Source organism: Bos indicus x Bos taurus, chromosome 7, assembly GCF_003369695.1.
Source record: "Bos indicus x Bos taurus breed Angus x Brahman F1 hybrid chromosome 7, Bos_hybrid_MaternalHap_v2.0, whole genome shotgun sequence".
Classification (NCBI taxonomy): domain Eukaryota; kingdom Metazoa; phylum Chordata; class Mammalia; order Artiodactyla; family Bovidae; genus Bos; species Bos indicus x Bos taurus.
The window spans coordinates 63,197,465-63,210,578 of record NC_040082.1 but is presented as its reverse complement, the minus strand read 5'-3'; the positions used below and the strand labels follow the sequence as shown (position 1 = coordinate 63,210,578).

The following is a 13,114-nucleotide window of genomic DNA, read 5'->3' as shown; positions in this document are numbered from 1 at the left end:
GACAAGGACTAGACACTTTCGTAATCCTATGAGGTTATTCCTTCATGGGGTTTGAAAATGGTATAAACATTTTATGATACTCTTAAGTTTACCAGTAAGTTACAGATAGGGAAACCAAAAATTAATAGAAAAGTAGCTTATAAAAGGGGCTTCCCTGAAGGCTCGGAGGTAAAGAATCTACTTGCCAATTCAGGAAACATAGATTCAATCCCTGGGTTGGGAAGAACCCCTGGGGAGGGAAATGGCAACCCATGTAAGTATTTTTGCCTAGGAAATTCCATGAACAGGGGAGCCTGACAGGCTATATAGTCCAGGGGGTCGCAGAAAGAGTCAGACACAATGTAGGGACTAAAAAACAACAACTTATAAAAGATCACGTAGTTAATATGTAGTGGAGCCAGCAAGTATTGCAGAGTTGGAAAAAAAAAGAGTAAAACACAGTTGGAAAGTGATAAAAGCAAAATAGAGAGCCAGGCTAGGTGATTCAGTATTTAATAGTGTTGTCCAGTGGTTAAGATTACTTTCTTGAACCAGATTCTCTGGATTTGGATACTGACTTCACCAGTACTATCAAAATGACCATAGAGAAATTAATTAACCTGTCTGTGACTTTGTTTCCTTATCTGTAAAATGGGAATAATAATACTTACCTCAGGTTAGTTATGAGAATTAGATGAGTTAATGTATGAAAAGTGCTTAGATAAAACATTAACTGGCTCAGAATAAGTTTCATATTAAATATTCTTATAAAATAATAATTCTTAAAGCATTGGAGATAATGTGAAAGAGAAATTATGAAAGAAATACTATTAGAACAATTCCCAGAACTGAAAATTGAATGGGCCCAATGACTGAGTAACCAGAAAAGGAGACAGAAAAAAGATCCATACGTGAAATTTTAGCATATCATGGATAAGAAGATTTTGAGAGCTCCCAGAGTAAAAAAGAGAGGGCACATAAAAAAGACTGGAAATGAGAATACTGGATTTTTCGGTACAATTTTGGATTCTAGAAAAAAATAAAGCAGTACCCTGTACATTCAGAGAGAAAAAGGTTATTCTGGAATTTGTCTGTAGATAAACATAAGACAGGTTACTTTCATATAAGCAAGGACTCAAAATTTATCTTCCTTACATCCTTCCTTAGTAAACTAATAGAGAATGAGGTCCAGGAAATGGGATCCAACTGGAGAGAAAAGAAGAGGAAGTCTAAAGACCTTGACTTTGTAGGGAACTTAAATAGCAAACGATGGAGGATCCAGGGGAGAAAATTGAATCAGTAGATTCTTTATTTGTGGCACCTGGAAAATAGTATTGGTAGGAATTTATTAGATCTGTTGGACTTCGGGAAATTAGTGGTACAAACATGAGATTAAGCAAATGAAGGACCAAGGCAATAATTAAAAAAAAAGTTGTTCAAGAAAAAATATAATACAAATTTGGCTCAGCAATGAATTGTATCTATGTAATTTATATAATATATAAACTATCATAAACACAGGATATTGAGTTAACCAAATTTTTATGTGACTTTATTAGGAAGAGAATGGGGAATAGAATGATTTAAGAAATCTACTTCATTTGCCATAAAAGTAAGTCTACAGATAATGTCTTGACAAAACAGTAACAGCAGTATAAGCATTATTATTTAGTAGGGCACAAAGTGAATTTTAGAGGAAATGGATAAGTTTAAATTTGTTGTTTCTGGAAGCAGTTTGGGAGCAGGCTTAGAAATTGTTCTTTTTGTTTATAATCTCTTGTAGCATCTATCTTTTTAAACTATCAGTGTATTATTAATTTTGAAAGAAAATAATTTCCTAAAAAAGTATGTGTATAGGTAATATACAAGTTAAAGAGAAATTAGTGATTTTAGTTCTGTCTCAAAAAATCCTTACTGGATTGAATTCCTAAATAGTTATTTCACTACGTCTTTCAGATTGCTAGAGAGCTGAACATAGACATTCTCAGTGTCTCATGTCCTTCTGTCCCGTGGCAGCTGCCCATCATTTTGTAAGGAAAACAGCAGTTAGTAATACATAGGAAAAAGCAGTCCTAATCAGATATTAACTACATAGTCACAATACTAATTCAGTAAAATAAAAAGATAAAAAAACAATACAAATTACAGAGCTTCTGATCGCTGAGGTTCATCCCTACTTCAGGAAGCGGAGATACAACCTAGTTCATTTTAAAACAGTTTAATTTTGTCACTGCTGACTTGGGAAGATCCCTTGGAGAAGGGAAAGGCTACCCACTCCAGTATTCTGGCTTGGAGAATTCCATGGACTGTATAGGGTCTCAAAGAGTCGGACATGACTGAGCGACTTTGACTAAACAGGTTTAGTGAAACTAAATGTTTCATTAAACATTTCACTAAATGTTTCACTCTTTCACTCTGCTTAGATGTTAGAGTCAAAGGGAAATTTTTGAAAGTGAAACTACACTGACAAATACAACAAAATTATGAAAGAGATGAGTTAGTACCTTAAGTTTAGAGAAATCAGATTTTTCAATTTCCTCTTGGGAAAGGTGATCAGATGTTATTGATCACTTGAGTTTTTAGAAAAATTGAATGTTTGAATAAAGTGGATCTGTTAAAAAATGTGTTCTTTAAAATTGTTTAGTGAAAGTTGCTCAGTTGTGTCCGACTCTTTGTGACCCATGGACTATACAGTCCATGGAATTCTCCAGGCCCGAATACTGGAGTGGATTCTTTACCAGCTGAGCCACAAGGGAAGCCCAGTTTAAAACTGTTTATGCTTGTGTATATTTTTGTTATGGATGTGTTTAAGAAAATAATTTTGAGTGGAAGACCTCTATCTAGGAATTGTTACTGTTTTCAGTTGGGTAAACTTTACTGAAGAACATAAAATACGGGCTTCCCTTGTGGCTCAGCTAGTAAAGGCTCTGCCTGCAATGCGGGAGACCTGGGTTCAATCCCTGGGCTGGGAAGATCCCCTGGAGAAGGGAAAGGTTACCCACTCCAGTATTCTGGCCTAGAGAATTCCATGGACCCCCATGGGGTTGCAAAGAATTGGACACACTGAGTGACTTTCACTTCACTTTACATACTATTTGGACCTTGCTAGTGGCTTCCCTTGGAGAAGGCAGTGGCACCCCACTCCAGTAATCTTGCCTGGAAAATCCCATGGACGGAGGAGCCTGGTAGGCTGCAGTCCATGGGGTGGCTAAGAGTCAGAGACGACTGAGCGACTTCCCTTTTACTTTTCACTTTCATGCATTGGAGAAGGAAATGGCAACCCACTCCAGTGTTCTTGCCTGAAGAATCCCAAGGACAGGGGAGCCTGGTGGGCTGCCATCTATGGGGTTGCACAGAGTCAGACATGACTGAAGTGACTTAGCAGCAGCAGCAGTGGCTTCCCTGGTGGCTCAGATGGTAAAGAGAAAGAAAGAAGAAATGTTCAAAATTGGAAACATGGAGGCTTTTAGGACCTATGCATAGCTGCTTTCAACTTTATTCTCTAGTCTTACCTCCCAGTTTAGTGCTTAGCCCTCTGACTGTCCTTTGTTCTATCTTTCCAGCTCCTCTTCTACACTCTTGACACGCTCCACCCCTAGCACTTCCATGTGAAATGCTTCCCGTTCTTTAAGGTCCAATCAGATGTTGTCTTTTCCACAGTATTTTGTTTGCCTCCTTGCTCGCTGGGAATACTTACCTCTGTTGAACTCTCAGTGCATTAAATTCTCTGTATTATGGTTGTTTTCATCTATTTTTTAATTAAAAATTTTAAAGTTATATTAGCCCACTATTTTATTTCAGATTCATATGAACACCTTATGAAAATTACAGTCTTGGATGGTAAAGAGCAAACATGCAGAGAAGTAGGACTGTCATGGAAACGGCCATCTGGACTGCAAACTAAGGAATGATGCTTTGGCCCACATGGTTTAGGATGTGTTCCCTGTTTCATATAGATAAAGCAAGACCAACAGCAGTAACATCTAAGGAGATGATGACATATTTACCTTTTTTTTTTTTTTGGTATCATTGACATAATATTATATTAAGTTTCAGGTGTACAACATGGTGATTCATAGTTTTTAAAGGGTTAGGGTTATATGCCAATTATAGTTTTTGTAAAACATTGGCTTTATTCCCTTTGCTGTAATTATGGTTGCTCTTAAATATGCTTACCACGATTATCTTCTCTGCTTGGGTATCTGTCGTCTAGAGTATATTATATAGGCTGAATGCTTAGAGAATTTTCGCTTTAATTATTATGTAAATACCGATTCAGGGTTCTAACAAAGCAGCCCTTCCTAAACGTAAATTGTTTTAATAGGTTTACCATCTTCCCTCAATCCTTTCTTATCTGTCCCTTCATGTGTATGAGTTGTTTTAGTCATTGCTCACAGACGACTTTTGATTTTTGTCTTTCAGTCTTACCTCCAGTATTAGTGCCTCGTCATAATGAATTCAATCCACAACACAGCCTTCTGGTTCAGTTTAGAAACTTAAGCCACAATGAACCGCACATGCCACAAAATGCAACGTTTCCTGATTCTTTCCATCAGCCCAACAACACTCCTTTTCCCTTATCTCCAAATAGTCCCTACCCGCCTTCCCCTGCTAGCAGCACATATCCCAACTCCCCAGCAAGTTCTGGACCAGGAAGTCCATTTCAGCTCCCAGGTAAGAATTTATTTTATTGATACAAAAAATAACTCCTAAGAATTAGCATTTGTTCTAATACTGCTGATCCTCTGGGTCAGCTGTTAATATGTCAAGAACTATTTTTGACTATTCTTTGGTAATTGTTTGATTTCCAGAAGAGTTTTGAATTTTATTTTGCCAAGTGCTGTATGTTTAAAAATGCAAGTAGATACATTTTTCACAAAATATAATAGTCCTAAAATGTGTATGGAACCACAAAAGATACAGAATAGCCGAAGCAGTTTTCCGAAAGAGGGACAAAGCTGAAGGCAAAGCTGAAGGCATCATACTCCCTGATTTCAAACTGTATTACCAAGCTGTAATAATAAAAATAATATAATATTGGCATACAAACAAACACATAGATCATGCAACAGAGTAGAGTGTCAAGAAATCAACTCATGCAAAAATTGTCAATTAATTTACAACAGAGGAGCCGCAAATGTACAAGGGGGAAGGATAGTGTCTTCCATAAATACATTGGTGAAACTGGACAGACACATGCAAAAGGATGAAATTGGACCATTGTCTTGCACCACCCCCAAAAATTAACTCAAAATAGATAGAGTTTAATGTAAGACCTCAAATCATAAAACTCCTAGAAGAAAACATATATACTAAGCTCCTTAACTAGGTCTTGCTGATGATTTTTTTTAATCTGACACTAAAAGCAAAAGCAACAAAAGCAAAAATAAACAAGTGAAACTATATCAGACTAAAGCATTTCTGCACAGCAAGGGAAACCATCAATAAAATACAAGGGCAGCCTACTGAATGGAAGAAAATTTTTGCAAATGATGTATCCAATAAGGGGCTGATATCCAAAATTTATAGGAAGAACTCATACGACACAGTGGCAAAAAAAAAAAAAGTCTATTAAGATCTGAATACATACTTATCCAAAGAAGACATTCTTTTGGCCAATAGATACATGGAAAGATGCTCTAGACATCACTAATTGTCAGGGAAATGCAGGTCAAAACCACAGTGAGATATTACCTTACCCTTATTACAATGACTGTTTATCAGAAAGGTGGACATAACAAGTGTTGGTGAGGATTTGGAGGAAAGGGAATTCTTGTGCACTGTTGGAATGAAAATTAGTGTGGCCAGCTTTGAAAACAGTATAGAATTTCCTCAAAAAATAAAAAATAGAACTGCCATATGCTTCTTTAATTCTACTTTTGGATATTTATCCAAAGAAAACAAAAGCACTGACTCAGGAAGGTATCACCCCTCTCATGTTTATTGTGACTTTATTTATAGTTGCCATGATTTGGAAGCAACCTAAGTGTTAATTTATGGATAAAGAATATATGATAAATACACACACAAATATTATCCAGCCATAAAAAAGAATGAGATCTTGCCATCTGTGACAACATGGATGAATCTTGACAGCTTTATGCTAAGTGAAATAAGACTGAGAAAGACAAATACTGTTATGATCTCCCTTATATGTGGACTTAAAAAAAACAACTAGGCTCATAGATACAGAGGACAGCCACCTCTGGTTGCCAGAGGTGGTGAAAAAGCAGTTGAGGGAAGTGGGTGAACTGTTTTTATTTTTTTTAGTTTACATAAATGGAAGTGTTTAAAAAAGCAAACACAGTTTGGGGGAGATTGGCAATTACCCTTTAAGAACAGTGACAATAAGGTAGATAAAATTTAAAAGTTGCACTCACTCCTCCAACCCACCTTCCCTTATCTCATTGCTTGATCGTTCTCTATGGCATGTATTACAATCCAGTGTAGTATATTTTGTCTTTACTTATAATCTGCCTCTTCCCCCTCCCAACTTGTCCATAAACTCCATGAAAAAAGGGATTTCATAGCATCTTTTGTTTATTGCTACATCTCCAGTACCTACGTCAGAGTCTAATATGCAGTAGATCCTCCAGTAAACATTTGTTAAATAAATAGATGAAATTACAGCAACACATAAATATATTTACTGCTAGCTATGTAGATATACCTATATGTTAAGTGGTTGCCAGTGCAGATTGAGAGTTTGAAGCCAAATGGTGCTAACTTGAATGATTTCATAGAGAGGAGTCCTATGTACAGTAAAGGCAGAATATAGTAAAAACTCATCAAAAACATAAAGACAGAAAATGACTCTGTCTGATGAATATGAAGGAAAGTAGATAATCGGAAACAAAGTGTTGTTAGATATCAGTTGGCCATATATTGGACCAAATGACTAAATCTATGTATGCCACTAGGCATTACAATTAAGTTCTGTCAAAGCAACAAAGGAAGTGGCTGTATCCGACTTGTTAAATATTTTCATAAAGTTTTTACTACCGAATACCATTTATCAAGTGCCTTTTATAGATGAAAGATATCACATTAAATTTAATCTTCAGAACGTCCATGTGAAATAGATATTATTCTTATTTTACAGATGGAAGATGAAACTGGTATTAACCCCAAGAGTTTAAGTACCTTACTTAAGGTCACATAGCTAATAAGTGGGGGTTCAGGCTCAGGTTTCTCTGACTCTAGTCTGTGCTTTTTTAACTTTGCTACATTGCTTGTCAAATCATTTTATACTTTGATAGCTTAAAATGCGGAGAAGGCAGTGGCACCCTAGTCCAGGACTCTTGCCTGGAAAATCCATGGATGGAGGAGCCTGGTAGGCTGCAGTCCATGGGGTCGCGAAGAGTCGGACACGACTGAGCGACTTCACTTTCACTTTTCTCTTTCATGCATTGGAGAAGGAAATGGCAACCCACTCCAGTGTTCTTGCCTGGAGAATCCCAAGGACAGTGGAGCCTGGTGGGCTGCCGTCTATGGGGTTGCACAGAGTCGGACAGGACTGAAGCGACTTAGCAGCAGCAGCAGCAGCTTAAAATGAACTCCAGTTATCTTTAATTAGATAACTGATGCACTGATTTGCCTGAAGAAGGATCATAAGCAGATTTTTAAAGTAGCTAAATTTTATTAATGGCATGCATGGTCTTGTATGGTTAAATCATTAGAAATATTGGAATGCCTCCTATTGCAGGCAGTCATATATAAATATATACTTAGTGGTTTCTTCATTGCAATGAAATACCAATTGAAAAGGATTTAAGTTCCAACTGTTTAACTTGCTCTTAGGTGTCTTTTCAGAAACTGATTTTCATCCTTTGTACTCCAGTCAGTGCCGATTGGTAGCTCTGTCTCAAAATACATCTTGTACAAACCTTGAGGTGAAAGACAAGTTATATATTCAGATAGATGTTCAGTATTTATAGTTACTGAGACAAAGAAGTATGGCTATAGCTTTTGTAAAGGTTTGCAGCCGGAAATGTTTTAACTGAAAAGATTTTGTAGTTCATTTTGTTTCCTTAGAGCCATAGGACATAAAGCCATTGTAAGACATCGTAAAAGAATTAGATAGCTGCTGTTAGTGTTGCAGATTTTGAAAGAGCATGGTTTTATTTTCCAGTTTTAAATAACAATACAGTGTGTAATGATCTTGGCAATTTAAGAATGTCTCTGTAGATATCTGAACGAGGGAGGATAATCTATGGCCTTCAGATTGATTTACAGTAGTTGCAGTTTCTCTGAGCATATGATTCTAAGCAAATGAAGGCAAAATTCTTGACCTTAAATTCTATTGTAGTGAATTTTAGCAGTGATAATACTATGCTGGATTGGACCAAATTCATGTGGACTGGTAGTAGGTTTCTGGTGGCTAAGGGGTATGCTGTCTTTTCTCCTTTTGCCTTGCCCTAAGGTAGCATCCTGCATTTTTGTGTGTCTGTGATGTTTGGTAATGAATCCTACTGGCAATTTTTAAGAACTTTCTGATACATTTAGATTTAACTTTGAGCAAGATAAAGATTTTAACTATTATTTTGGGACTCTAACTTGTCTTTTTTTCTTTCTGTTAGCTGATACTCCTCCTCCTGCCTATATGCCACCAGATGATCAGATGGGTCAAGATAATTCCCAGCCCATGGATACAAGCAATAATATGATTCCTCAGATTATGCCCAGTATATCCAGCAGAGGTAAGAAGTACAATGCTTATTTTGTTGTTTTTGCTCTTAAAAAAAAACAAAAACAAAACTTCTCAGTCACTTTTAGAAGCCAGCTTTATTGAGTTATAGTTTATATACCATGAATTTATCCATTTTAAGTATATGATTCAATGATTTTTTAAAAATGTATAAAATTTTAAAATTACCATGATCTCGTTTTAGAACAGTTTTACAATGCTTTAAAAATATCCCATATGCCTGTTTGCAATCTATCCTCTCATACCCCCAACTCCAGAAACCTTCTAATCTGTTTTCTGTACCTATAGATTTGCCTTCTCTCATTTCATATAAATAGAATCACAGAATGTGCAGTCTTCAAGATTCATCAATTTTGTACCATGTATCAGTAGTTTATTCTTTTTCATTGCTGAATAGTATTTCATTGTATGGATACACCACATTTGGTTTACCCATATATCAGTTGATAAACATTTGAATTGTTGGTAGTCTTTTGCTAACATGAACAATGCTGTTATGAATGTTTGCAAATACTAAGTCTTTGTTTTTCTTTTTCTAAGTCATATGGTAAATTTAAGTATTTAAGAGAAACAGCCAAACAACTATAAATGGTAGTACCATTTTTACGAGTACCATATGAGTGTGCTAGTTTTTCCATACCCTTCTGACACTTGTTACTGTTTATCTTTTTGATTGTAGTTATTCTGTTGGGTATAAAGTGGTGTCTCCTTTGTTTTAATTTGCATTTTCCTACTGAGGAATGATTTTGAACATTTTTAATGTACCTAGCCATTCATACATCTTCTTTGGTTTATTTAAATCTTTTGCCTTTTTTTTGAAATTGAGTTGTCTTATTGAGTTGTAAGAGTTCCATATATTTGGACCCAAGTCCTTTATCAGACATATGATTTGCAAATATTTTCTCTCACTCTGTGGATTGTCTTTTCATTTTATTAATGGTGTCCTCTGAAGCACAAAAGTTTTTCATTTTGATGAAATTACCAGTTTTTTTTTTCCTGGATTATGCTTTTGGTGTTGCATCTAAAAAACCTTTGTCTGTCCCAAGGTCATAAAAAATATTCTCCTGTGTTTTCTCCTAGCAGTTCTTTAGCTCTTATATTTAGGTCTGTGATTGATTTTAAGTTTTTTTTTATGGTTATGGTCTAAAGTCATCTTTGTTCAAGTAGATACCGAGTTGGTTCTAGCACTATTTGTTGATAAGAGTATTGTGTTGTCTTCTCTTTTAGGAATCAGTTGACTATAAATGTAAGGGTTTATTTCAGGATGCTAAATTTTGTTTATTGTTTTGTATATCTTTTCCTTAAAATCTTGATCACTAAAGTTTTATAGTAAGTTTTGAAAACAAGAAGTGTTAGTCCTCCAATTTTGTTCTTTTTGAAAATTGTTTAGCAATTCTACATTCTTTGCATATTTCCATATCATTTTAGTATCAGTTTTTCAATTTCTGTCCCCCTCAAAAAAATTCCTCCTTGGATTTTGATAGAGGTCACTTTGAATCTTCAATCAATATGGGGAGGTATGCCATCATCTTCTAGTACACGGACATGGATTATACTCTGTGTTCTCCATTTGTTTAGACCTTCAACTTCAGTATAAGTCTTTTACTTATTTTCTTTTTAAATTTATTCCTCAGTGAGTGGAATTTTTTAAAAATTTTGTGTTTGGATTCTTCATTGATAGATAGAAATAAAATTGACTGGATGAAGGCTGTCAAAAGGCACAAACTTCCAGCTGTAAGATAAATAAGTACGAGGGACATAATGTACAACATGATAAATGTAATTAACACTTCTCTGTGTTATATATGAAGTTGTAAAGAGAGTAAATCCTAAGAGGTCTCATCAGAAAGAAAATATTTTTTTTCCTGCTTCTTTAATTTTGTGTCTATATGAGTTGATGATGGAGGATCTCCCAGGTGGCTCAGTGGTAAAGAATCTGCCTGCCAGTGCAGGAGATGCAGGAGGCCACAGGTTTGATCCCTGGGTCAGGAAAATCCCCTGGAAAAGAAAATGTCAACCCACTCCAGTATTTTTGCCTGGGAAATCCCATGGACAGGGGAGCCTGGCGGGCTACAGTCTCTGTGGTCACAGAGTCAGACACGACTGAGCGCGCATGCATGAGTTGATGAGGTTCATTAAACTTATTGTGATAATCATTTCATGATGTATGTATGGCAAATCATTATGCTGTGTACCCTAAACATACAGTGCTGGTGTCATTTGTATCTCAATAAAACTGATGAGAAAGACTTAAAATTTTTTTTAATTAAAAACTACAATTGCCTGCATTGACAGGCAGATTCTTTATCACTGAGCCACCTGTCTTCTGAATTTGCTTATTCTAGCCACTGCATCTAAGTGGAATCACGTAATGTTTGTCCCTTTGTATCTAGTTTATTTCACTTAGCATAATGTTTTTAAGGTTTATCCAGGTTGTAGCATATATTAGAATTTCATTCCTTTTTAAGGCTGAGAAGTATTCTGTTGTAAGCATATATACCACCTTTTGTTTATCCATCTATCAGTTCATGGACATTTGGTTTGTTTACACCTTTTGGCTATTCTGAACAATACTGCTAAAAAACATTGGTATACAGGTTTCTGTTTGAGTCTCTGTTTTTTAATTCATTTTGTATTACATACCTGGGAGTAGAATTGCTAGATTTTATGGTAATTCTCTTTAGCTTTTTTGAGGAACTGGCAAACTGTTTTCCACAGTGGCTGCACCATTACATTTTCACCAGTATTGCAGTGGATTTCCAATTTCTCCATATTTTTGCCAACGTTCGTTATTTTCTTTTTTCTTTTGATAATAGTATCCTAATGGGTATGAAGTGGTATCTCAATTGTGTTTTTTAAAGTCATTTTGTTTTGAGACCTTAAACTTCTTAATTTGTCACAAGTTTACATGAAGTAAGGTATTGGCACTTTAGTTTCTTGAAAGAATGATGTCCTTGTGTGTATTTTATAGTGTCTGTGATGATATGGGATGACTGTATGTCCCATAAGCCCTGCATTCCTAAGAATAAATTTCAGGCCCCCTGATAATCTTGTTAATGTTTAAATAGTATAGTACCTTGGCTTTTTCAAGATTAGAATTTATCTAGGAATTTTGTCATACTAATTTGCTTAATATTCATAGTATCTACCTTCATTTAGAGCAGACTGTCTCAGAACATGAATTTATGGATTTGAATTCCTGCATCTCTACTTATTTGCTTCGCAGCTTAGGGTGGCTTTTAAAATATATCTAAGCCTAAATTTCTCCATTTGTAAAATAAAGAGATAATAACTACATAGGATTATTAGTATGTTGATTGACTTTGACTGTATTTATAATGATCTTAGTATACAGCATCAGGTAATTCCCCAAAAATGATATTATCATCCTCTTTCTAAAAATTTGGAGTCTGTTTACCCCATCTATCATTTTCCTTCTTTCTTTTGATTCTCCAGAGATTGGAGAGTGCAGTTTAGTGGTGATGTATATTAAATATTTCTTGGATTATAGTTTCTTAGCCAAACAACTGAGACCCTTTAGAAGAACCTGGCACCCAAGTCTTCTCACCCTCCTAGATGTCTTTTTTCACCAGAGTTTCTTCTCACTTGGGAAATTAGAGTTAAATTGCAATGCTGTGAATCACCAGTTAACAAGATGTCCTTTGCCTTGAGCAGGGTCGCAGACCTTTTGATTTTCTTATTCTCATTCTAACCAAAATTGTCTTTTTTGTTTTGCTTATCTTGGCTCTAGTCTTTCATGACATTGTTATAACTTCCTGCTACTCATCTATATATGTGTTTGATTATGAGTCCCTCCTTGTTCCATCTTTTATATAAACTTCTTTAAAATCTGAGCTCTTATAACTTTGCTCTATAGGTCCTCATTGGTTTTTTTTTTCCGTGTACCTCCTCATCTGAATTCTTTGCAGCTGTATAATTAAAACTGAGTTTTAAAAGTCAACCAACTCTTTTGTGGTGTCTACATAGTGTGACTTACTCTTAACATTTTTCTTGGACATTTTAAAAAATTTCTGCCTTTCTTGAAAGAAAACTGACAATTCATGACTTTTCTTTCTAATTTCAGCTCCAAGACAGACACTCTACTAGTGCTGGATGAAGAATTTCCACGTGTCTCTTCCATCCATTGTGTCCATTAGGAATTGTTGATTTTTAACACTGATAAGAATTTGGCTAATGTTTTATATTTTATACAAACCTTTTTCCATAGGCTATTCTGGCACTTAGAACTTCAAATGTATACCACCTTTTACCCAAAGATCACTCATTTGGTTGTGTTTTTTCCTTTCTTTCTTTTTTTTTAAACAAACTATTTTTTAGATTCACAGCAAATTTGAGCGAAAAGTACAGAGTTCCCACATACCCTCTCCCCCTACGCATGTACAGCTTCCCCCACTACCTGCACCAGAG

General features: G+C 35.5%; 1 protein-coding gene across 1 annotated transcript in view; it reads left to right on the top strand.

The window, feature by feature from the left end:
- The window catches only part of SMAD5 (SMAD family member 5), a 62,287-nt gene that overhangs the window by 34,444 nt on the left and 14,729 nt on the right, over window positions 1–13,114 (top strand). The window contains exons 3-4 of the mRNA XM_027546437.1: window positions 4,402–4,653; window positions 8,559–8,678. Coding sequence (XP_027402238.1) covers window positions 4,402–4,653; window positions 8,559–8,678 — 372 coding nt within the window. The remainder of the gene's footprint in view (window positions 1–4,401; window positions 4,654–8,558; window positions 8,679–13,114) is intronic.